Source organism: Haliotis rufescens, unplaced genomic scaffold, assembly GCF_023055435.1.
Source record: "Haliotis rufescens isolate VD_foot unplaced genomic scaffold, xgHalRufe1.0.p SCAF_2, whole genome shotgun sequence".
Classification (NCBI taxonomy): domain Eukaryota; kingdom Metazoa; phylum Mollusca; class Gastropoda; order Lepetellida; family Haliotidae; genus Haliotis; species Haliotis rufescens.
In genome coordinates, this window is record NW_025963890.1 from 25,545,824 (window position 1) to 25,573,076 (window position 27,253).

General features: G+C 43.5%; 1 protein-coding gene across 23 annotated transcripts in view; it reads right to left on the reverse strand.

Moving 5' to 3' along the window:
* The window catches only part of LOC124118785 (cyclin-G-associated kinase-like), a 79,020-nt gene that overhangs the window by 5,014 nt on the left and 46,753 nt on the right, over positions 1–27,253 (reverse strand). For all 23 annotated transcript variants that reach the window (XR_007222184.1, XR_007222200.1, XR_007222191.1 and 20 more), the window contains 12 exons: positions 23,890–24,038; positions 23,221–23,477; positions 22,962–23,075; positions 22,326–22,406; positions 18,335–18,452; positions 16,725–16,804; positions 15,368–15,564; positions 14,058–15,071; positions 10,521–10,646; positions 5,513–5,713; positions 4,515–4,660; positions 1,442–1,618 (listed from right to left, as the gene is read on the reverse strand). Coding sequence is in view for 3 of the 23 variants with exons in the window: in XM_048399787.1 (XP_048255744.1) it covers positions 1,442–1,618; positions 4,515–4,660; positions 5,513–5,713; positions 10,521–10,646; positions 14,058–15,071; positions 15,368–15,564; positions 16,725–16,804; positions 18,335–18,452; positions 22,326–22,406; positions 22,962–23,075; positions 23,221–23,477; positions 23,890–24,038 (2,660 nt within the window). In the remaining 20 variants the exon portion in view is untranslated. The remainder of the gene's footprint in view (positions 1–1,441; positions 1,619–4,514; positions 4,661–5,512; positions 5,714–10,520; positions 10,647–14,057; positions 15,072–15,367; positions 15,565–16,724; positions 16,805–18,334; positions 18,453–22,325; positions 22,407–22,961; positions 23,076–23,220; positions 23,478–23,889; positions 24,039–27,253) is intronic.

Genomic DNA, 27,253 nt, shown 5'->3' on the forward strand with positions numbered 1-27,253 from the left:
CAAAACAACACTTAAAGGGGAAGTGTACAGGCAAAAATCACTTTCTTTCTTTTTCTGAACAAAACACAATTTTAGAATTAGTTAGTATCTGTGTTTAAAAATATAAACTCATTTTTTTCACAGTGAAAGTAGGAAGCTCACAATAGTGTGAAATTGATATGCCGTTATGAGGCCTTCGTTTTTCGAGCTAAACACGCCTGAGTTATCCCCCTTAGATTATGACGTAATTGGTGCCAATTCAACTGGGTCCCTGTCTATTCTCAACGCAAAAGATATCAAGTACCAGTTTGCGGTAAAACAGCATGGCCTACGACACACTCCGGCGCAGTGGTGACTCAGCATAACACTATGCTGGCTGGCATCTGAGACGCTAGAATCACAAACCTGTACCTACACCACGTTAAGCGGCTCTGACAAAGCATGATGACGTCATTATGTTTATCAATTGGCACCAATGACGTCATATTGCAAGGGAATAAGCCATGGTGTTTTTGTTATGGAAATAGAACACTTGGTAAATGTGAAAAATATAAATCGTTTTAATGCAAAAAATATGTTAATGTATTGTGTTATCTTTATATTTTTGTCCATGACACTACTAGGTTATCACTTTTAATGTGGAAAAAGTACAAGAAAAATAGGTTCATTTCCGTGTGAACTTGCCCTTTAAAGAAGTGGAACATCTAACATACCTCCAAGGAGTAGGCAACGTCCATTTCATCACCTGGCCTCAGTTTTCTGGGAAATTCTCCACCCTATTCTATTTGATGTAATGCCACTGTATTGATAAACTGCAAATGTTTTCATTGACCAGGAAACCCCGGGCATTCCGCCAAAATGGCCCTTGCATTTGAAAGGAAATTCTAAACTTTAATTAATTGAATTGTAAGACCAAGGTTTTACAGTTGAATTTTATAAACTGGCCTTTTTTACTAATCTAATGTTGATTTCTGATTGGTTAAAAGTCACAATTGTTTTCATATGAAAATTCCATGATGTGAATTGAACCTGCAACCTCACATATCATGATTAGTTTTGTAACCCACTGTTTTCCCACTGCCACCAGGGCAGACGATGAAAGAGTGTTCATTTTTGATGTCATGACTTCAGCTGTGTGCATGCTGCAAGTGGCCTTTTGCACGCATCCTTGATCTTGACTGAGAATGTAAACCCTGGGCATCGGGATATTTGGCCCTCCCAAATATGCCTCTGCCGGGGCTTACATTTTCAGTCAAGACTGAGGAGGAGGTTTTCATCTCTTTCCATCTTCTATCAAACTTTATTCTTCCTCCATGAAACCTTATTCTTTCCCTCCTTTCAAAGCTTATTCTTTCACACTCGCTACAGAGCCCTACATCCAGGTTACTGGGCTCTACATACATTACTGGGCCTATCCACAGGTGACTGGGCCATACACACCAGTTACCGGGGCCATACTCACTTTGTCTGGATGTACGGAGAGCACAGCCCTCCTGTAGACTTTCTTGACCTGGTCTGCTGTGACGAGCTCGTGCATGCCGCACTGCTTCCAGCGCTTCTCTTCCTCCCACAATACATTCTGGAGGGAGCACAGCAGAGCTCGTATGTTCTTCTCCTTCCCTTTGGACCATTCTAGCACCTTGCATCAAAGGTACACATATCATGATCAGGTGAGATAACTAACATCAAGGAACAACTGATGAAATAACTAATACATTATTCTCTCTATATTTTTCAAAAGGGTCTATTATCTTAAATAGCACAAGTTACGTGAGTGAGTAAGAGGTGCTACACTGCTTTCAGTAATATTCCAGAGATATCCTGGCAAAGACACCAGAGTTGCAGCAGACCAAAGGCATGACGACCTGTGTCACTGAGAAGGAGGAGCCTCTGGCAGACAGCTGAGACCAGGACGTGCCTTCATTACCAGCCAGGGAGGCCCAGGCTGGTTCTCACTTACCTCACTGGAACAACAGTACAGGCAGTTGAGACCAGGACGAGCCTTCATTACCAGCCAGTGAGGTCCAGGCTGGTTCACACATACCTCACCTGAACAACAGTACAGACAGCTGAGACCAGGACGAGCCTTCGTTACCAGCCAGGGAGGCCCAGGCTGGTTCTCACTTACCTCACTGGAACAACAGTACAGGCAGTTGAGACCCGGACGAGCCTTCATTACCAGCCAGTGAGGTCCAGGCTGGTTCACACTTACCTCACCGGAACAACAGTACAGGCAGTTGAGAGACAAGGACGAGCCTTCATTACCAGCCAGGGAGGTCCAGGCTGGTTCACACTTACCTCACCGGAACAACAGTACAGGCAGCTGAGAGACCAGGGCGAGCCTTCATTACCAGCCAGGGAGATCCAGGCTGGTTCACACTTACCTCATCGGAACAACAGTACAGACAGCTGAGACCAGGACGAGCCTTTGTTACCAGCCAGGGAGGCCCAGGCTGGTTCACACTTACCTCACCGGGACAACAGTACAGACAGCTGAGACCAGGACGAGCCTTTGTTACCAGCCAGGGAGGCCCAGGCTGGTTCTCACTTACCTCACTGGAATCACAGTACAGGCAGTTGAGTAAAGGACGAGCCTTCAGTACCAGCCAGGGAGGCCCAGGCTGGTTCACACTTACCTCACCGGGACAACAGTACAGGCAGTTGAGACCAGGACGAGCCTTCGTTACCAGCCAGGGAGGCCCAGGCTGGTTCTCACTTACCTCACTGGAATCACAGTACAGGCAGTTGAGTAAAGGACGAGCCTTCAGTACCAGCTAGGGAGGTCCAGGCTGGTTCTCACTTACCTCACCGGAACAACAGTACAGGTTGAGAGACAAGGACGAGCCTTCATTACCAGCCAGGGAGGTCCAGGCTGGTTCACACTTACCTCACCGGGACAACAGTACAGGCAGTTGAGAGACAAGGACGAGCCTTCATTACCAGCTAGGGAGGTCCAGGCTGGTTCACACTTACCTCACCGGAACAACAGTACAGGCAGTTGAGAGACAAGGACGAGCCTTTATTACCAGCCAGGGAGGTCCAGGCTGGTTCACACTTACCTCATCGGAACAACAGTACAGACAGCTGAGACCAGGACGAGCCTTCGTTACCAGCCAGGGAGGCCCAGGCTGGTTCTCACTTACCTCACTGGAATCACAGTACAGGCAGTTGAGTAAAGGACGAGCCTTCAGTACCAGCCAGGGAGGCCCAGGCTGGTTCACACTTACCTCACCGGGACAACAGTACAGGCAGTTGAGACCAGGACGAGCCTTCGTTACCAGCCAGGGAGGCCCAGGCTGGTTCTCACTTACCTCACTGGAATCACAGTACAGGCAGTTGAGTAAAGGACGAGCCTTCAGTACCAGCTAGGGAGGTCCAGGCTGGTTCACACTTACCTCACCGGAACAACAGTACAGGTTGAGAGACAAGGACGAGCCTTCATTACCAGCCAGGGAGGTCCAGGCTGGTTCACACTTACCTCACCGGGACAACAGTACAGGCAGTTGAGAGACAAGGACGAGCCTTCATTACCAGCTAGGGAGGTCCAGGCTGGTTCACACTTACCTCACCGGAACAACAGTACAGGCAGTTGAGAGACAAGGACGAGCCTTTATTACCAGCCAGGGAGGTCCAGGCTGGTTCACACTTACCTCACCGGAACAACAGTACAGACAGCTGAGACCAGGACGAGCCTTCGTTACCAGCCAGGGAGGCCCAGGCTGGTTCACACTTACCTCACCGGGACAACAGTACAGACAGCTGAGACCAGGACGAGCCTTCGTTACCAGCCAGGGAGGCCCAGGCTGGTTCTCACTTACCTCACCGGGACAACAGTACAGGCAGTTGAGAGACCAGGGCGAGCCTTCATTACCAGCCAGGGAGGTCCAGGCTGGTTCTCACTTACCTCACTGGAACAACAGTACAGGCAGTTGAGACCAGGACGAGCCTTCGTTACCAACCAGGGAGGCCCAGGCTGGTTCACACTTACCTCACCGGGACAACAGTACAGGCAGTTGAGAGACCAGGGCGAGCCTCCATTACCAGCCAGGGAGGCCCAGGCTGGTTCACACTTACCTCACCGGGACAACAGTACAGGCAGTTGAGAGACCAGGGCGAGCCTTCATTACCAGCTAGGGAGGTCCAGGCTGGTTCACACTTACCTCACCGGAACAACAGTACAGGTTGAGAGACAAAGACGAGCCTTCATTACCAGCCAGGGAGGTCCAGGCTGGTTCACACTTACCTCACCGGGACAACAGTACAGGCAGTTGAGAGACAAGGACGAGCCTTCATTACCAGCCAGGGAGGTCCAGGCTGGTTCACACTTACCTTACCCGGACAACAGTACAGACAGCTGAGACCAGGACGAGCCTTTGTTACCAGCCAGGGAGGTCCAGGCTGGTTCACACTTACCTCACCGGGACAACAGTACAGGCAGTTGAGACCAGGGCGAGCCTTCATTACCAGCCAGGGAGGTCCAAGCTGGTTCACACTTACCTCACCCGGACAACAGTACAGGCCGTGTGTCAATTTACCTGAAGTTTCTCAGGGTCCATGCATTCAGCCATGATTTCTTTCTTCATGTCCCCAAGAGTTTTAGGACCATCATTTTCTTTCTTTGAAAAGGTGTGCTGGCCTAGGAGATCTTCAAAAGCATTTGTTGACACCTTTGGTTTTGGTCCTAGAAAAAACAACACAAAGAGATTAAAGTGATCTTGTTGGACGGAAAGGCTGGGATAATGAGACTCGAAAAACAGCATAGAAATAAGTAATTCTTAGATAACAGTGCAAATGTATCAAAAAGCAGTTCTCTCACATTACAGAATTCATCTTTAAACTAAGAAGCCTTCACTGAAAAGCAAAACAATAAAAAAACAACCAGTTCTCAGGACAATACAGTTGGACAGGTGCTGTGCCTTCAAGTGTGTACTTCCTGTACTACCCTGGTGAATTTTAATCTTTGTAAAACAGAAAAAACATGCTTTCCTGTAGGATTGCTCTGATGATGTTGAAACCAAAAGAACAAATCTAATTGAAATAGTTTACCAGCGATGCCAACCGTAATTGAAGTTTTGGAGTAATGAGTTCAGCAAAAATGCGTAATTTCATGTGAAACAATGTTAACAATGTTTCGCTTCGATATCTAACCTTCACACATTCATAAATTCATCAAGTAGTACTAATTAACTGTTTTTCATGTGTTGTTTCGAGTTCTGAAGTAATATCATTGTACATTGTAGTTGATTGATAAAATGACTTGAATATGTTTGAACAAAACAACCAATCAGAGACCTTGTATCAGTGAGTGATGAATATTTTAAAACTGTGTGAATTGAAGGCATGGCTCGCTACAAAAGGCTTCATGTCACCAGTGCGTAAACAATTTGCTCTTGGTCATATTTTATGCATGGACATAATTGGTGAAAAAAAAGACAAAAAATCATCATATGGGGAAGGCCAAGCATAATAGTGTTCTTTTCACCAAAATCAAAATGGTTGGCATCTCTGGGTTACCTAAATTTTGTTGCCATACCAAAGCTTTTGCGAGTCCCACGGTCCTCTCTTCCACCAATGACACTGGCGCTGTAGTTAGGTTTAGCAAAAGGTTGCTGCTGCTGCTGCTGCTGCTGTTGTTGTTGTTGTTGTTGTTGTTGTTGTTGTTGTTGCTGTTGCTGCTGCTGCTGCTGCTGCTGATGCAATGGGGATGATCGGCCACTTTGCCAGTTCATTGAGCCTGTCATGATGGTCATTCAATAATTAAAGAGTTATCTCAGATTTAGTGCATAATAGGACATGAATATATTCTGAAAGGCAGTATTCAGGTAATAATCAGGTGATAACGACTGATACAAGACTTCTTATTACCAGGAGTCTTTTTAATATAAAAAATAATTATTCATTTTATGTCCATCAAAATTGTGTACTTATCCTGTCTCCGTCTATGCATCTCTCTTTTTTCTTCGACCCTTAGTGGAAAATGTGCTAAAACAAAGGTTTCCAGCTTCTAAAAAACAATAACCATGGTCACCTCCCATCAATGTGGGTCATGTACACACTGTATGCATCTTGACCTATACACACTAGCCACGCAATTTTCCAAGCCAACTCATTCTCTTGTTAAAGCCTTTTATGCTAAGGGAATTGTGATGTGGGGATGAAGCGGGTATAGAACATGTGAGAGATGATAAGAATATAAATATACAGTTTATTGTAATGTCTTTGATATCTTCAGGATTCAAGATAGACGTCAAAGGAGAAATAGTAAATAGCCCATCAGGTTGGCCGGGAAGTTGATTTTTTTAAGGCATGAATTTCGCTGACTCGAGCAGCCATGGCGAGAGCCAAGAGTAAAACCGTTTCAAACGTAATGCACTCAAAATCTTTCTCAGCCAATGGTTCATAATCCGCCAAAGTGAGATGGTGAAGTATGACGTTTAGATCCCATGTGGGGGGACGAAAAAAAGAGGACTGGACCGCCAACTTGCATGACCAAATCAAGGATGGGAAATCCACCACTAGGGAGACCTTTCGCTGGTCGAAGTCGCTACAACGAAGTTAGTGACAGCCAAGTATGTAGCTAAAGTGGAACCTTTAAGCTTATGGGATGACCGGAGATGGTGAAGATATTCAGCAATCTGTTGTGGAGAAGCAGGAGCGGGTGATGAAATGCCAAGCGTGTGACTATAGGCCTCAAAAGTCTTCCACTTGTTGTATAAGGACTTGGTTGACGAACTATGAGTTACTGAGATCAATTTGGCTACCCATCTAGAGTACCCTTTGGGATTTCTGTAAATGTGCCAAATAAGTTGAAGGGTGTCAAGCGACGGGTGAGCAGCTAAGAGTGAGGTTGCAGAAGTAGGTCATTCGTTAGAGGTAGACCGTAAAACCTTCTGTCTGCTAGTTGGAAGAGCAAAACTCACGACCAAAAATCAGTGTGAAGTGACTGGTGGACGCTATCTTCTGCATGACCCGAGATAGAACACCAGTAGGGGGAAAGGCGTAGGCGTGTAGACACTCCCACGATATTGCTAACGCGTTGTGATCCCAAGCCTGATGGCATGGGAGAAAAGAACCGTGATAGCGGATTGTTGAAACAGGTTGCAAAGAGATCGCAAACATTCGACAGGAGCAGCCACCATTGGAGATGTGGTTGTAGATGGTTTGACAGAGAGATTATGACAGTCGTCAGTCAAGAGAAATGGCTTCAGGAAACACTGAACTGGTCATAAGTGGATTTGACATCTCCTTGTGAGAGTCCGTGCTGATGTCAGGAGACCGAGGAGTTGTTACCATTGGCGCAGAGGAAGGGATTATATCTCAGTGCCAATGGAACAAGGCCGTGTATCTTCATTCATTGATCCTGGGGGATGAACATTAGGCATGTGTCGAAAAGAGCCCCGATAAATTGGAGTCGTTGGACAGGGATCATTTTGGATTTCTTCGTCTTGATAAGCCATCCGAGCTGATGAAGAAGATTCTGCATGAGATAACCACCTTCCATTGGTAATGGCGGCCGAGAAAAAGGAACCAAAGGAAATGTCGGTGCTCCTGAAGGATGGGGACGTGTACATATGCGTCCTGTAGATCTAAGCTGATCATGAAATTGCCGGGACCAAGAACTGTGCGTAACAGCGCGATGGATGTCATCTGGAAGTGAGGAGGTACTTCTAGATATTATTTGTTGAATATTTTCATGTTGAAAATGAGGTGTAGTTGAAGGCTATCCTTCTTTGGAACCAGAAAAATTGGGGAATAGAAGACTGGAGTGGTCAGGCATTCTCTACAGCGTCAGTGAGAATGGGAAGTTGTTTGACCGGATACTGGTGAGACGACAGCTCGTATGTTGTGGGTGGTGTCACAATGAGAATTAGTCGATACCTGTCCCGTAGTAGACGAAGAACAAAGGGATCGTCCAAGATAATCCAGTTTTCGGCGAAGCAGCGCAATCTTCCACCGACAGGTGATGGGACTATTGGCTGGGGGCGGAAGAGACCAGTCATGGATGTGGGCGGAGTCACTTTGAGATCGAGTCTTCCTTTAGGGATATTCGCCACCTTTGGACCCGGAAAAGGAAATGGTACGTGCAGCTGACTTCCCACCTTGATGGCCTCTTCCCCGGCCACAAAAGGAGTTGGACCTCGAGCTAATTACTTCATGAAGATCCAGTTAGTTGGGTGTAAAAGAAGGGCGCTTCCGTTCTCTTCTTTTTGGTCTGCTAGCTGGTTCCTTTGAAGACGCGAAAGATTGCCCACCTTGAATATGTCCTGCGAACAAGAAGGGTGTGAAGCATGGTAATTAGTAGAGTCGGTTCTTAAACGTCTCATCCCAAGAACAGTGTTGGAGGATCCCACGAAGTAGCAATGTCATGATGGATCTTGCATGATGAGATCTAAGATGCCCGACATCTTGTCTTGAATTAAATCAATTGCCCCATGAATGCAAGACCACTACGGTGAAGAGGCGTGGTCCATGACCAAGAGAGGAAAGTAGATCCTAAAGGCAACATACGACGAATCGAAGTGTCAAGATGAACTAGATTTCTGTCATCAATCGAAAAACAAGTAAAAGGATGCTTCAGTGCCAAAGAGGAGATATCTCTATCCAGTTTAGGAACAGGGGTCGTAATGCCTAGATACCATCTCTGCGAAGAAGGTCTGGGCAGAGGTGTAATGTACGGTGACATAGCTGAAGGGACAATGAAAGACAAGGCGTGACGATGTAGGAAGCTGTAAGGTCACCGAAGCCTGTTGCGCAGTAGTAACAGAAGTATGACGAACAGGAGAAGGCGATGGAGAACCCGGATGACGTGAGGGGACAGAAGTGTTACATGCATTAGGGGGATGGGTATCTGCTGACAGTCCCAGGGGAGCGAGGGTTTGAGAGAAGGTCGAACCTGTGTGGAATGGGAGCATGAGAGTCCCTGCGTGAGCGACGATGAGAGGAGGATCGAACCCCCGATTGGTGATCCTTAGATGAGTACTGTATGCAAGAGGTTCGACGAACCTTAGGAGACATATGGTCTGACGTAATATGCCGATCCTGTGAAGTGCCACGCTAATAAGATGTTCGCCAATCCCGAGAGGTTCACTGATCTTTTGATGTTTGTTGATCTTCTGAGGTTTGCCGAACATTACTGGAAGACTGAGTTTTGAAGCAATGCGATATTATTGCTGTGAACGTTTTTTTTAAATCTAGCCCCCACTTTAGAGATTAGGTCCACATTGTTTCCATGTAAAACAAGAAAAAGAAAAATATCAAAAATCCACAAATAGCAAAAGGCACCACTTCAGGATCTGTTTGATGTATCTGCCAAGTTGTGTTGAAAGATGTATTTAACTTTTTTTGAGTTTGAGTCCGAAAAATAAATACACCCCTTTAAAGGCTAAGTCCAAATTGTTTCTACAGAAATCGCGAAAAATATAAATGCCCCAAAACTGTAAATAACAAAAGGCACCACTTCAGGATCTGTTTGATATATTTCACCAAGTTTTGTTGAAAAATATTGAACAGTTTTCGAGTTACGCTCTGGCAACAAAATGAATATGGATGGACAGACGGACGGGGCGTCGACTATATCCCCCTGCATTATATGCCGGGGAGGATAAAAAGTCTTAATCTGTGTAGCACCGTGGCGATTAGAAAGAGAATGAGTTGGCTGGGGAAATTACGTAGCAAACGTGTACAGGTCAACATGTATACAGTGTGTGTGACCCAGATTGTTGGGAGGTGACCATGGTGATGCGAGGGGTGTTCGGACAAACTGTTTTTTTAGAAGCTGGAAACCTTTGTTTTAGCACATTTTCCACTAAGGATCAAAGAAGAATGAGAGATGGGATAAGTTTAAAAATTTATTTAACATGTTCAAGGTCAAGTGCAGTACAAATATTCTATTTTGTCATAAATACAAATGGGTCACAAATGACATTTATAATCATACTCCTTACATGCAAAGGTAATGTGACAACCTGATCCTACACGATTGAAGGGCTGAATATGGCCTACATTGGACCCATACGATGGCTGATTCAAAACCGCTGGCTTGCTAACATTGTATGGTCACTGGAAACCATGTTGTAATACTGGTCATAGCCAACCAGTCCTTCAATCCGCAATCAATGATTAGACAGGATTAGCAAATTATGTGTAAAGATAATAAAACAAGAGTCATCAGAAGATGACAAATTCCCCCAGCCCCATACAGTCGAAAGAACAAATCAAGTAACTGTCAGTCCAACTGCATGAGAGAATTTCTATCTGTTCTGTCTGTCCGTATACAAGAGTAGTTATTGAGCTATCAAAACAATAAATTGGAATTGTCAAAATCAAACTTGTTGTCATGGAAACAGAAAAGAATTTAAATTAAAAAAATCCTTGATTAGCAAAAGGCCCCAGTTGACAACCTGGTTTTGGTGTGAGGAAAGTGTCATGAAATCCGTTAAGGGCAAAAAGGCACCACTTCAGGATTTGTTTGATATATTATATGCTGGGGGGTAAAAATATTAGAAAGATGATAATGAGACCTGGTGGCAGGCTAGAGTTACCTGGACCTCCGAATGCTGGCACTCCCTGCTGTTGGCCTGGCTGCTGTCTGGAGGGCATACTTCCCATTGGCTGCTGGCTCTTGAAATTGCCATGACTACTGCTACCTTTCATGCCAGACAACTTTCCTATAAGGATGCAAAGACTTGGGTATCAAGTGCATGAGGACTGGCTCTCAAAGACAGCCTATCAAATTTGGCCTGTGGCAGTGTCAACATGCACATATGTTGTTGTTTTCACCCACAAAACTTGAAAGCTTCATCATATAAACATCATGATAACATATTAACTGCTTTTATTATTCCCATACTCTTCTCTACCAGAAGTGAAAATCTAGACTGGTCATTTGACCTTTGGCCTACTTAATTACTGCTGGTTATGGAACATTACCTGTCTTATATGAAGGACTATCCATCAAAGAAAATTGGTCAAAATCAACTATTTGTGCCAATATTATCTTTCTGAAACCAAAACTGGATTGCAGGACGGACATGACATGTACATAGGTTTTACTGGTCTATGGCCATTTAGCAAATGATACTGAAGTTAATGTCTATTTCTATAAATGTTGTTTGATCAACCATTGAGGAACCTGTCCAGAAGGCCTTTAGCCTGATAATAATTCTCCTTGAATGTCTCACTTCTAACATGTCTGGTGTAGGCATTGTTTAAAAAAGGTTATACTAGAAAATATTGATATTGCCATACCACATTGCAAATTCCTTCTTCACCTCCGTCACAAACACACATCCTAAAACATGTCTTTCCCACATCCTGGATGCCCCTTGCTCATGCTCACCAATTGAGAGTTACGAGGGGTGTTCATTAAAGATTTCCACTAAGCCACTTAGGGTTATCATATTTGGTTGAAATTTCACATGTGTAATGATACATGTATCTATGGGTTATGGTATGATCGAGTAGGGTGTGACAATGGAGCCAGTAGAATACCGAGCAGTGATTAGGTTTTTATATTTGAAAGGTCGCACACCAAAAGAAACTTGTCCAACCCTCTGCAGGCAAGGTCATGCTCACGGTGTTTTGGGACCAGCACGGAGTAGTGATGGTGGATTTCTTGGCAAAGGGTACCACAATTACAGGAGCTTATTATGCTTCACTGCTGCGGAAATTGTGGGACGCTTTCAAGCTTAAGAGGCGTGGCATGCTGACCAAGGGTGTCCGTCTCCTGCAAGACAATGCTCCAGTACACAGCTCTCATGTTGCCCAGACAGAAGCGCGGTCCTGTGGCTATGAAATCCTTCCACATCCTCCTTACTCTCCTGACCTTGCACCATCTGACTTCCACCTCTTTCCAACCATGAAGTCATAATTGAAGGGAAAACGTTTCACAGATGATGAAACACTGATTTCTGAAGTCAAGTCCTGGTTTGAGACGCAAAATGAGGGCTTTTACAAGCAAGGTCTCCATAGTTGCATAAAACGATGGGAGAAGTGTGTAACTCTTGGTGGTTCCTACGTGGAGAAAGACTAATACCTATGCCAAGTTTCATTCCACTAGGTCCATCGGAAGTGGGTCAGGGGAAATCTTTAATGAACAGCCCTCGTATCTGTCCTTGATCTCTCATGTCCTTCTGATCAGCACTCTGTTTAATAACTAGGCAGGGGAAAGACGGGCGGGCGGGCAGGCTTGAGACTTGTTGTCAGAACAAGTATACTAATATCATGAATATCCAAATTCACGTCAATTATTTCTCATCCGGACAGCACATTACAATGTTTATCCCCCTGTTCAAGTTGTAGCGAATAGCAACAAGAGCCCAACAATCCCTCAGAACATTTATTGACATTTTGAGATTCAAGGGAAATATCTAGCAAACACTGAACAGCAGGTGAAATTTCTTTTTGTTATGATGCCCGGAGGATCGGAACTTCAAGTTGTAGCAAATAACAAGATCCAAGCAATGTGTGAGAATATATTATTTTTGTGACACTTTGTAATACATCAGACTTCTGTTGTGACATCCTTGCTCGCCCAAAGAAATGCAGTCTAAGAAAAAGCACCTCTTCAGCTCTCAATACGTGATGCCTGGAGGATCGGAACTTCAGACCCAACCATACCTCAGAACGTTTAATGTGATGCTATGACTATGACTATGTGACTCAAGGGAAATATCTGGTAAACCTACAGCGGTGTCGTCAATGGAAGCTGCTGACAATGTGATACCCAGTCTTTAATCAACAACACTCCATCGACAATATTTCTATACCAGTCAGTGACTGCAGACCCCAAATGTCCAGTAATGGGAACAAGTCACTTATTATAACATAAGCTGTTGCCTAGGAGTTGTTGAAAGATCTTTGTGTCTACTCTCTGAATGTTAATCACAGTAGACGCCTCCGCAGGTCACTGACACCACTGGAATATTGTACAGGAATCACTGGTGTCAAAACTGACAAAAGTAAAGTTGTCGAGAGAGCATATCCTCAGCTTTTAGGAGTCATACAAGTTGGAAGTACAACAGGCGCTGAAGACTCCTAACCTACTACCTTGCCAGTGGAGCAGCCATCCACTGTGGGCTGACCTCAGGAACCTGGTTGTAAAGCCCATTGTAGAGGTGGATGCAGCAACCCATATGGATGCAGTTGATTTTGATGAAACGCCAGCTCTCATACTAGCGCCTGTGGCCTGTAAAGGGTTAAACTGTGCTCCGTCCCCAGGGAAAAAGCCAACCCCAAGCAGAGCGCTTGTCATTGACAAAGTCTTTGCTGCACTCCATGCCCAGGAAAGCACATGTGTATCTTTGCATGATAAAAAGGAAAGTGAGAGGTTAAGGACTGAGATAAGTCCAGATTGGTGGTCAAGGCCGGAAGTAGAAAAGGCAGGTTTGGGGTTCTGAGTTGTACCATCGAAGTGAAAAAGACAAGACAAGAAATATTTTTTATTATGTCACAGTTTTAGATAGATAGACTTTATTTTTACTAAATCTGGAGACAAAGAGTTCTCTGTTTGAAAGTTATACTGCATTGGCGATGTGTTCTGCCAAACCAGAAGAAAAGTTATTTAATCGTGAGTGCTCATAACTTTATATCCCACTGCATATACTTTCTGAATGAAACTGTTTCAAGTCAGTGAGGGAATGACCTTCAAAGTTACGATGACATTTGCCACAACCATCACATATGCCAGGTAATGAGTTAATTGTTGAGAGTCTACCATGGATAATATGATAAGAAAATGCTTAGATGTATCATGAATCAATCTAAAATTTCTGGAAATTGGAACAATGTTTCATAATTTGACCGCCAGTGACTCCTTATACAATGGTCACCCAAAAGTTGATACAAACATGACCCCGCCTTAGACATCAAGCATAATTTGTTCATCAAATTCCATTCATAAATACCATGCAGTGACACCTCGTTCATACTTGGCGATCTTGACCTTACACAATCGCAATCATACGTCAGACAAATTCCCCAGGGGCAGCAGCGGAACACAAATTCAGGTAAACCCATTAAGCTGCCCCCATTACAAGGTGCTGCTTCATTAAGAACAAGTTGTACATAACATGACTCACCTAAGTCTGCAAATGGATCTGCCTTTGGCACTGGTCCGATGCCTCCACCCTGAGATGCAGACATTGGGGCACTCATTCCAGCTTGCTGTGGGAAGGAAGAGCTGTGGCTCTTAGACATACCAATGCCTATTCCACCAGCATTGGCAGGTTTGGGAATATTGCTGTTACTGCCACCACTTTGGAGAATGTTGCTGGCATCCCAGTTACCCATTAAATCATCAGGACCTCCTACTGTTTGGTTTTGATTTTCCATAAATGAGACAAAATCATCTGAACCCGCACCGCTGCCTCCATTCTCTACAGTTGGGGCACAACTTTGGAAAGGGTCAAAGCTTCCAAAAGCATCTGTTTTACCAGAACCCTTAGCAGCATTGGTTTGACTTGCAGGTTTCTGACGGGATGCCATTTCTTGGAAGGGATCAAAGGTGTCCCCAAACTGAACATTAGACGACTGGGCATTGGAGGCATCCGCTTCCACAGAGCCACCAAGTAAGTCAAAGTTAGAGGGTTCACTACCCATATTCAGTAAGTCCATCTGGTCAGTCACAGGATCATTTTGTTGAGCACCTGTACTCTTCATGTTCAGCAAATCTTGAGTAGCATCACTTGATGCAGGTGCACTGAAGTCACTAAAAAAGTCTGCATCCTGGGATCGAGGAGCCTGCACACCGATATCACTACCATTACTGCTATGAGTTCCTGCCCGGTCCCGAGACAGAGACACAAAGTCATCATCTTCATTATCACTAGCATCTAGTAGCCGGACTTCTATTTCTGTGGGTTGGTGGGGTTCTACTACTTCCCCTGATTCCGTTGGTGCGCCACTGTCCCATTCAAGTGTTGCGAAGAAGTTGGACCGACTCTTCGGCTCACTGGCCTGTTTGCGAGCAGTCTCGGGTGTTGATGCAGGTTTCTTGCTAGGTGTTGATGGTTGATGAAGAGGACTGTCTGATGGACTCTCAGAATTCAAGCTAGATGTTCGACTTAAACGAGATTTGGCTCTTTCTGAAGCACCTGTTATGGAGACAAGGCAGGGACTAAAATAAATGGTCTTGTGTATTTCAAACACTATCATGTCAAATAGTTTAGTGACCTGCATAAAATACAGCCACTACTGACAGTAAAAGAAGACTGGTTGTTGTTGGCAATGATCTGATTGAAACTTGCTAATACGGCAATTTTGCCCCAAGCTAGCATCTCACCGAAAAGGTACTTGACTATTTCACAACTATATGAAGCATTTATATATACACCTAGATTACTATTTATGAAGTAGAGGTTATCACTGTAATGTCTGGAAAAACTCTTACCAAATTCTGATAATGCCTGATGCAATTCATCCTTCCCAGAAAACAGAATTCTCGGGGTGAGTTTTTCTGTACTGAATTTGAACCAAGGATACTGCTTTTCTGCCTGTGGTCGATCATTTGGTGATACTGCAAGCTCCACCGAGACAGAGAACAGGTCAGGGTACTTGTCTGGGGTGTCCATCTGGTCAAGCTCATACCTTAACAAAGAGCACACCATACTCACACCACACACAAAACCACAGCCATCATATATGTTTGTCTGAATCAAGAAACTGACCGTGTTCATCTCCTCATTATCAAAACTACTGCTTATGTGGATGTGCAACAATCATGACAAAATATCTTCATGATTTGAATCAACCATCTAAACCCATAGCCTGTCCAGTATGACTGTGAAACGCTATTACTCAGACACACCATATCAGCTTGACTTACTGTGACAGCTTCAGGTGAGGTGAGTCGAAATGGGGTCTAACATCGCGGTCCAAGATTATTGCACTTATATTGCGACGTGCATGCATGTATGTGTGGCTGCCTTTACTAGTCCAGACTAATGCCGATATTATGGTGCTTGCCCACTGACATACCATGCCGCAGTTTAACATGAATACCCCATTCAGACAAATTATACTGACTCAGAGACAACCAGTCCTTGCTTTACCTCTTCAATGAGTAGCGCCAGACAGGGTAACAACAAAAAACATCTTTAAACATCTTTTGGTATGACGCAGCCAGGGATCAAATCCTTCTGCTCCTCGGGCAAATGTTCTAACATTAGAAGTAGGAGGCAGCCTGTGACAGCTTGAGGTAGTGACACACTGACAGCTTGAGGTAGTGACACACTGACAGCTTGAGGTAGTGACACACTGACAGCTTGAGGTAGTGACACACTGACAGCTTGAGATAGTGACACACTGACAGCTTGAGGTAGTGACACACTGACAGCTTGAGATAGTGACACACTGACAGCTTGAGGTAGTGACACACTGACAGCTTGAGGTAGTGACACACTGACAGCTTGAGATAGTGACACACTGACAGCTTGAGGTAGTGACACACTGACAGCTTGAGGTAGTGACACACTGACAGCTTGAGATAGTGACACACTGACAGCTTGAGGTAGTGACACACTGACAGCTTGAGATAGTGACACACTGACAGCTTGAGGTAGTGACACACTGACAGCTTGAGGTAGTGACACACTGACAGCTTGAGATAGTGACACACTGACAGCTTGAGATAGTGACACACTGACAGCTTGAGATAGTGACACACTGACAGCTTGAGGTAGTGACACACTGACAGCTTGAGGTAGTGACACACTGACAGCTTGAGATAGTGACACACTGTGACTTACTGTGACAGCTTGAATGTTTTGGTGCCTGGAGCAATGAAACCAGAGTGGAACTGTAGTTGAAGTATCTTCATGGAGGTTATCTAAACATAATTAGTTAAATGTTGTCAGTATACAGTTACAAGGAGATACAGGTTATCCTCACAGAACATCACCACTTACACAAAAGTGCCACAGTACTGTAGATCACCTCGACATGTCAGCAACAGTTTTAATTTCAAGAGACAGCCCTTTGCTGTTATCAAGCAACTTAAATATTTCTGCATAAATACTCAGGACAAAAGTATTAATTAACAAATATGAAACTATCCACAATGTTTCTATATGTGCAAGAATGAAAGTGCTACTGTAAAACATTGTTGATTTACAAAACATTTATACACAATTTATACACAAAGTTTCAACACTGAATAATGTATCTAATGCCATAGAATGTTCCAATTACGCAAAAGACACAATAAAATCCTTATGATTTGAACAAAATATCATGTCCTCATAGGGATAACTATAAATGTTTAAGTTCTGCATCCTATAAATACAGTACATTTTGAAATAAAATGGTTGAGCGGTGTCTGATTAACTGTTGTGGTTGCAATATTGAAAATCAGATTCAAACCTCTTGACTAATTCTGATGTCATCAGCGGTGGGAAAAGGCTTGTGAAGTTTCAACTTCATTGGTTCAGTGGTATCGGAGAAGATGATATTAACAGTGTGAAGAAATATGTGTTGAGAGAATTTAGGAGCATGATCAATGTGCAAAGGTCAAGTGAAGGTCAAAATGTAACATATAGCTAAAAACGGAACATACGCCTTGAGCCTCACTACCAATTACACATATACCGTAAACTTCGTTTATAATATAACATAACAAACTTATTTTTTTTGTCCCGACTAGTTATTCTGTATTTATGCTTATAACGAACTACAGTTACAATGAACTAAAATGAATGGTCCCTTTTGAGTTGGTTATAACCATAGTTTACTGTACAAGATTTTATGACATGTCGAAGCAACTAACAGGATCGGGTGGTCAATGCTTGCTGACTTGGTTGATGCATGTCATGATATCCCAATTGCGTGGATCGATGCTCGTGATGTCAATCACTTGATTATCTGGTCCAGACTCGATTATTTACAGACCACCGTCATATAACTGGAATATTGCTGAGTGCGGCGTTAAACAATAAACAAATCAAAGACATGTTGAAACAAAACAACATAACAAGTTTCAGCTTTCAAATGGTTGAAGTGCAAAGGTCAAAGCAAGGTAAAATGTTTTATAAAGGCAAGAAACAGAACATGTAACGCCAGACATAAAACCCACGACATACGCTCACTTGACTTTCAAGTGAGTGAGTGAGTAAGTTTGGTTTTACGCCGCTTTTAGCAATATTCCAGCAATATCACGGCAGGGGACACCAGAAAAGGGCTTCACACATTGTACCCATGTCAGGAATCGAACCCGGGTCTTCGGCATGACGAGCGAACACTTTAACCACTAGGCTACCCGACCACCCCTCTTGTAAGCTAAAGAATGACTTGATCTGCTGACATTACAAAGACAATCGCAAGTGACAACATTGTGATCATGTTTAGGGCAATGTAAAGTTACCTTTCCCTGGATCTTGCCTCCAAATGTTGACCTGGCATGGTAGACGACAACAGTCACATCTCCTGTACAGGATGCATTAAGGGGAACCCGACATGCTCCATCCTCAGTGGTGAACTGTCTGCAAAGGAAACACCACTATTACACCCTGGAGGTGGTCAATTGTCACTGTGTGAATCGGGAGTGGATAGATGATAATCAGGGATGGATCAGATCAACCAGTGTGTGATAACATGAGCACTGACTGAGGGGACCACATACATAATCAGCCTGGTACAGATTTACCTTCCAAGACCTATCCATATTTGTAATGCATGTTCATATATTTGCCATTCGACGCCCTAGTGTATGCTCAAGGCACTACAGTGTAAACATATGAACAAGTATATACTTCATGTATAGGAGGGATAATGGACAACAACAGGTGTTTCCGGAAGCATAAAAATGAAACAGATGTGTTTAAAGTACGTATTTGAAAGTGTCCGTATTGTCAGTTTTCTTTATGCTGTATGGAAGATCATTCCATTAGACAGGAGCTGTGCAGGAGAATGATCGTAGGCCAAAGGACTTCAGTGGTACACTCACGTGATGTTGATGATTGGAACGTTAGTCACCATAGGGATGGAGAAGTTCAAACATATATGAGGGTGCCAGTCCATGAAGAGCTTTATATGTCAAACAAAGAATCTTAGTGACCTGCATAAACTACAGTTTGTATTTTGTATGTTATGACTTATGCTGCTGACGTTCAGCTCTGTTCAGCTGGTAGATCTGCTCATGTACCTCTAGGCTAGACCTATGCTGCTGACGTTCAGCTCTGTGCAGCTGGTAGATCTGCTCATGTACCTCTAGGCTAGACCTATGCTGCTGACGTTCAGCTCTGTGCAGCTGGTAGATCTGCTCATGTACCTCTAGGCTAGACTTATGCTGCTGACGTTCAGATCTGTGCAGCTGATGTTTACATTTGTGTAGAGCATCATTATACTTTGGCATGGTTGTTAACTGCAGAATAATTAAGTTGATCAAATCTGATCTAAAATTACCTGTTCGATTCCGTTTGATGTTCCTGCCTACCAGGACCGATTGCTTATTGTTTGGTTTATCCAAGCTGATTGTGAATGACTATACAGTCACTGCATGACATAACACAGTGACTGGACACGTTTGTCATCCACAGATACAGCATCATGACACCACAGTCACTGTATGACATAACACAGTGACCGGACACGTTTGTCATCCACAGATACAGCATTATGACACCAATGTCATGGTATGATACAACACAGTGACCGGACACGTTTGTCATCCACAGATACAGCATTATGACACCAATGTCACTGTATGATATAACACAGTCACCGGACATGTTTGTCATCCACAGATACAGCATTATGACACCAATGTCACTGTATGATATAACACAGTGACCGGACACGTTTGTCATCCACAGATACAGCATCTTGACACCAATGTCATGGTATGATATAACACAGTGACCGGACATGTTTGTCATCCACAGATACAGCATTATGACACCAATGTCACTGTATGATATAACACAGTGACCGGACATGTTTGTCATCCACAGATACAGCATTATGACAATGTCACTGTATGATACAACACAGTGACCGGACACGTTTGTCATCCACAGATACAGCATTATGACACCAATGTCACTGTATGATATAACACAGTGACCGGACACGTTTGTCATCCACAGATACAGCATCTTGACACCAATGTCATGGTATGATATAACACAGTGACCGGACACGTTTGTCATCCACAGATACAGCATCTTGACACCAATGTCATGGTATGATATAACACAGTGACCGGACATGTTTGTCATCCACAGATACAGCATTATGACACCAATGTCACTGTATGATATAACACAGTGACCGGACACATTTGTCATCCACAGATACAGCATTATGACACCAATGTCATGGTATGATACAACACAGTGACCGGACACGTTTGTCATCCACAGATACAGCATCTTGACACCAATGTCATGGTATGATATAACACAGTGACCGGACATGTTTGTCATCTACAGATACAGCATTATGACACCAATGTCACTGTATGATATAACACAGTCACCGGACATGTTTGTCATCCACAGATACAGCATTATGACACCAATGTCACTGTATGATATAACACAGTGACCGGACACATTTGTCATCCACAGATACAGCATTATGACACCAATGTCACTGTATGATATAACACAGTGACCGGACATGTTTGTCATCCACAGATACAGCATTATGACACCAATGTCACTGTATGATATAACACAGTGACCGGACATGTTTGTCATCCACAGATACAGCATTATGACACCAATGTCACTGTATGATATAACACAGTGACCGGACACGTTTGTCATCCACAGATACAGCATTATGACACAAATGTCACTGCATGACATAACACAGTGACCGGACATGTTTGTCATCCACAGATACAGCATCATGACACCAATGTCACTGTATGATATAACACAGTGACCGGACACGTTTGTCATCCACAGATACAGCATTATGACACAAATGTCATGGTATGATATAACACAGTGACCGGACACGTTTGTCATCCACAGATACAGCATTATGACACCAATGTCATGGTATGATATAACACAGTGACCGGACACGTTTGTCATCCACAGATACAGCATTATGACACCAATGTCACTGTATGATATAACACAGTGACCGGACACGTTTGTCATCCACAGATACAGCATCATGACACCAATGTCACTGTATGATACAACACAGTCACCGGACATGTTTGTCATCCACAGATACAGCATTATGACACCAATGTCACTGTATGATATAACACAGTGACCGGACACGTTTGTCATCCACAGATACAGCATTATGACAATGTCACTGTATGATACAACACAGTGACCGGACACGTTTGTCATCCACAGATACAGCATTATGACACCAATGTCACGGTATGATACAACACAGTGACCGGACATGTTTGTCATCCACAGATACAGCATTATGACAATGTCACGGTATGATACAACACAGTGACCGGACACGTTTGTCATCCACAGATACAGCATTATGACACCAATGTCATGGTATGATATAACACAGTGACCGGACACGTTTGTCATCCACAGATACAGCATTATGACACAAATGTCATGGTATGATATAACACAGTGACCGGACACGTTTGTCATCCACAGATACAGCATTATGACACCAATGTCACTGTATGATATAACACAGTCACCGGACACGTTTGTCATCCACAGATACAGCATTATGACACCAATGTCACTGTATGATATAACACAGTGACCGGACACGTTTGTCATCTACAGATACAGCATTATGACACCAATGTCACTGTATGATATAACACAGTGACCGGACACGTTTGTCATCCACAGATACAGCATTATGACAATGTCACTGTATGATATAACACAGTGACCGGACACGTTTGTCATCCACAGATACAGCATTATGACACCAATGTCACTGTATGATATAACACAGTGACCGGACACGTTTGTCATCTACAGATACAGCATTATGACACCAATGTCACTGTATGATATAACACAGTGACCGGACACGTTTGTCATCCACAGATACAGCATTATGACAATGTCACTGTATGATACAACACAGTGACCGGACATGTTTGTACGAGTCATGCAGAGTTCAGGAATGAGTGTGACAGACGACATTAAAATTACCAAGAAACAAGTACAGCTTTTAATGTGCGAGGCAAACAAGGCTGATAATTCATGGGCAACGACACTGTTAGGGAGGATATATTTTGTGAACATAATGTCCTAACAATCTCTATCCAACTTGCAATTGTGAGAAACACACTGCCTTAGATCCCGACACAAACTCATAAGCTACCACTGGACTGCACTCATGATACAAAATGCTGATGGTGCTGAAGCAACACAACTGGTAAAACATACCTCATACGCTCATACTCCAGGGAAGTGGTCAACACACGGTCATCTCCAACATACACCTCCACAAACGGTGTGCAGCCATTCCTTCAACAAATAGGAGAATGAATTATTTTTTAAAAAAATTCTCCTACATGATATAAGGGAAGACAGCAAGTTAGGGACCGAACATTTAATTTAAATTGTCCCAAGGGAAATTCTTGAAAAAAATAATTTTGCTTCAGGCTGTCGGGGAAAAAAAAGCAAGAAATTGTCTCCCATACAAATTACATTGTTGCAAAATGTTTTTCTTTAAAAAATATTCAGGCTCAAAGTTTTAATTTAAACAATATCTGGTTTTGCGGTAGCTGAAAAAATATCTTATCTAAACACAAAATCCCAGGGATCCCACTACAATATCAAACGGTCACTCCCTTAGTAAGGACTACAAGGATGCCTCACTGTGACGCCAGTTGGGCTTCCTATCAAATAGAATATGATGACACCTGATGTACCACACCCATTACTGGAAACCTCATTTTTTTCTACAAATGCCCAACAGACCAAGTATCCAATAAGTAGAAGTAATAAAACGGTCCCCCTCCCCCTAAGTACAATACAGTGCTGATAGTGTGGGGTACTGCACTGGGTGAAGAGCCTTACTTCATCTTGTTGAAAAGAGGCACCGGTGACATGACCAGCTGGGACAGCATCACTGGCCGGCTGTGGGGCTTCACTTCTTCGTCAGACACCATCTCACTCATGTAGTTAATGTACCTGCACATACAGTCAGTCCAGTTAGCAGCAATAAGGGGGAGGAGCAACAAGTTAGGACTCTATGAATCACATGATGACAACTATCACTATCTATTTCTCTTCTCTTATATCCTGAACAAAGGATGCCAAGTTCCCATTTCCTAACCTTTTCTGAGATGGTGAGACGCCCGGGGCCAGCCTGCGGGCAGTGAACATATGCAGAGCTGTCTCTGCACTGTCGAACAGGCGACAGAACACCAGCAATGCTCCAATGACTGTGGCTGACTGGGCCTTGCCGTCCAGACAGTGGACAACACAGATGTTCTTGGGGTTCTGCCGTAGCCACAGGTGCATGTTCTTGCATATGGCAAACAGGTTAGCTAGTGTTGGAGCCTTCTTCTGAGCCCAGCCACATTCAGACACCTGCAAGGAACCACACACATCAATTCTGTGCCTGAATGTGACATCTGTCAATCACCATGCCAATTTCCATTTCTTGCAGAAGACCAACACACAAGAAAGGGGAAAATCCAAATGACTAGATGTGGATGTCTCAAACTGATTTCAATGCCATAGTTTTATGGAAACTGAAAGATATGTTAATCTGAATTTCCAATTTTGAAATATCAATCTTATCATGTTTATGAAAGTTCAAAATCTTTTAACAATGTTCAGTCCCATTAATTACAAAAATGTCAAGGTATTTTCAACATTGAAACATTGCCAACAAATGTTGTTTGCCCTTTAATTCAAGGATCCTGCAGATACATTCCAAGGTATATGCGCATCGCGCGCATATAAACTTGCAGCACTGAGATGAATCTCATGGCCTTACCCTATTTTCAAACTTGGCCACTCTGTAGGATCTTTGTGACAGGTTATAGACAGCATAGGAGTTGTGGTGCCGGTTCTCTAGGAAGGCCCGCACATCATCAATGTGGTTCTTGATGGCAGACTCCATGCCTTCTGCTGGATACGACATGACTGCAGAGTACAAGTCATATGTGAGGCAGTACTAGCAGTATATTGTACAATGATCACTGTTGTTTTTAATGTCACTCTTTATCAAGATTTTGAGATAACGCTTTTGGTGAAGCTTGGTGATTGGAGAAAACGAAATCACTTTTCACTTTTGAATAAAATCATAATTTTTACAGGGATTGTCATGGTCACTAGCCCTTTTTGCTGAACAAATCAAGTTATTTTACATAAACCACAAGTCCAAAATATGCTGTGGACTGGTTGGATACAACCAATGATGTCACAACTCCCACAGCTGGAATACTTTCCTTTTTCTTCTTCCAACATTTGTTATGTGGACCTTTCCACTGACATACACTTCCTGTTGCTAATCTCATATCTTGGCATCTAATGGCATGTGTCATTCTTCATCAGTTGATATATGTTAATTTATATGGGTGTACAGATTTAAATGAATTATAGATGCATCTCAATTAATTGTCCATGATCCGATGGGAAAACCTTGATGACAAGTTTTAATAAAGATAGTTAATATCAAAGCTGTGCTACACTATTGATTATATCGATAAATGCAACAAAATGAAGAATAATTGTACATACATTGCAATAGTATCCTAACAGTACTGTAACTAACACAATACTATTGAAATAGTAAGAATGACCTCATAGAGGCCCCTAACTACACATTCACGCAATAAAAAATCTAAACTTGTAAAATCTAGATGCTTTATAAATTTGTATACTTTGTATACTATTTGTATACCCTGCATTACTCCTTTACATATTTAAGTAGAGGAGAATGTCCAAGTAACTCTGTGGGGCCTCTGCTCCATTATTTTTAAGGAATGGAGAGTTTAGAGTATATTCCCCTACTTAAAACTCATGCCTACTTTTACACTTTGACAAAATATTCTGTTGTGGAAAATATTTGAAAAATAAACCAGAGCTCTTTGTTGTCTGTATTTCATGCACGAGGAATGCATTTTCTGCCACTGTTGCACATGCACCAAGCTCCGTCGCGAGCTGACATTTACAATGCAAGGTACGCGGCTCTTCATAATTTTGTTATGTCCTAAACTAGTATTTATCAATCGCTTGCACAATGTTAATACATGCTGATGAGAATAATAAGAAATATAGAGCCCCAAACAAGGACATATATATATTACCTGATTTGTTTTTACTTGTCAAAGGTTTATCTAATTGCTATAAATATGAACATCGTTGTAGTCAACCTGCCCTAAGACAAATTATATACATATTATTTTGAGCTTTTAAGCATTAAGCAAAATTATAAAAATATTTAATTTCACACCATACATTCATGTGCCGCTGTAGCTGAGGTTGACAATTACACGTTCTGAAGTCAAACAATGCGGGTTCGAACCCCGCTGGCAACACATGTTTTCAGAAAAAAAGTGAAATTATTTACTTGTCAATAAATGTAAAAAATAGTTCCATCTATTCCAAGTGGAAATTAATTCAAATCTTGGTTCAAGATAATGTATAGTTGACAAATAACTCTCCATTCCTGAAGAAAAATGGAGTATTCAAACAATAGAATGACGTCACAGATGTGTTTTAATGCTTGTTCTTGACAGAGCAATGTGAGGTCTTGTTGAAGAAGAAGTTGTTCCAACTGATTGAGTGCCTAACCCTAATACACAGCTCCCACGTGACCATGGAAGGGGTGACGTCACTGATCAGCACATTACTGCTAAAAACAGAGCATCTTGGGGAGGCAGTTCTGGGAGTAGGTGGTGTTGATTTCTGTGCCACCTGTCCCTGGGTACAGAGAGGAGGTCTCGGTTGGTCTGGAGGTTGAACGAAGATGTAGTTGATGATCCACCCCAGCTGATGGAGGAGGTGTTGTGTGAAATCCCTTAGGCGGATGAGCATGGCCATGTCCTGGTGGTCCAGAAGGCAGTCGTTGATGTGTGCCTCGAACTGGACATTCCTCAGATGGAGGTAGGTGGCTATCGGCTTGGTGATGCGTGTAGACAGCCATGGGGCTGAGAGAATTCCAAATGGGAGAACCGACCATTGATAATGGATTCCATTGAAGGTGAAACAGAGGAATTTCCTGTCACTGGGATGGATCGGCACATGCAGGTAGGCGTCATGGATGTCTAGGCTGATCAATGAGTCATTGGCCTGGATCTTGGACCTGAGCAGCCTTAGTGTAGAAATACAGCAGTCACTCCAAGTAGCGCTAGTTGAATATGGCCAGGTTGTGGATCATTCTGAGTTGATCCAAGTCCTGCTTGAGGACAAGGAATATTGGTGAATAGAAGCCTGGTGTCATGGCTGGGGAGTGGACAATCTCCATGGCTTCTTTGCGGGATGGCGTCTGCTATGAGTGACGACGTCAGAGGCGGGGCAACTCTCGTATGAGTTGATACCCTTGGTCCAGGAAGTTGAATACATATGGGTCCCCGAGGATGTTCCAATTCTGCCAGCAGAGTGTTATTCTCCCACCTACAGGAGTCTCGATGACTGGAATGACTTGGGGTGGGAGTTCCCAATTGTTGGGGTCAATAATAGCTGCACTTTGCCTTGCGGTCTTTGCTCCCTCCATGGGAACGGTCACAGTGTGGCTGGTAGGTTCCGGATGATTTTCCCTTGCCACAGCTCCTGCCATGAAAGGCTAGGGTGCCGCTTCAGGGAGTTACATTGGGGCAGATAGTTGCCAGATCGTGACGGCTTGAAGAATGTGGGGTCAGCGCAGGGCCTTAAGAACTGTTTCATCTCTGGCGAGGTTTGAGACACGGGAGTGGGTGGGGGAGCCATTGAAGAGGGAGGTGGAAGAACAGTGTTGACGCAAAAGATCCCTCGTGTCCCACTCGGTGAGTGCCAGGTAGCCAAGTTGTCGGGTAGTGGTTAGCTCAACCAATGCTGCACGCATGTGATCAATTTAGCGCTTTTGGTAGGACATGACAGTGATGAGATGACAGTGGTCGCGAGTGTGAGTGTTGTCTGCTTTGTCCAAGTCGTGGATCGGGAAATCGTCTTTCCCGATGCTTGGGTGCCTTGAAGAAGGAGTAAGTGACAACTGAGCGAAATCCTCATCTAATGCAGTGATCATATCTTTGATCATCCAATCGGGAGGAATGGATGTGGGATGAGTCCTTTTTATCCATGTCAGGTCCTTCAGATGGAGCGACGGCAGCAAGGCAATCTGCTAACCAATCATGTCCAAATACCATAGGCGCTTGAAG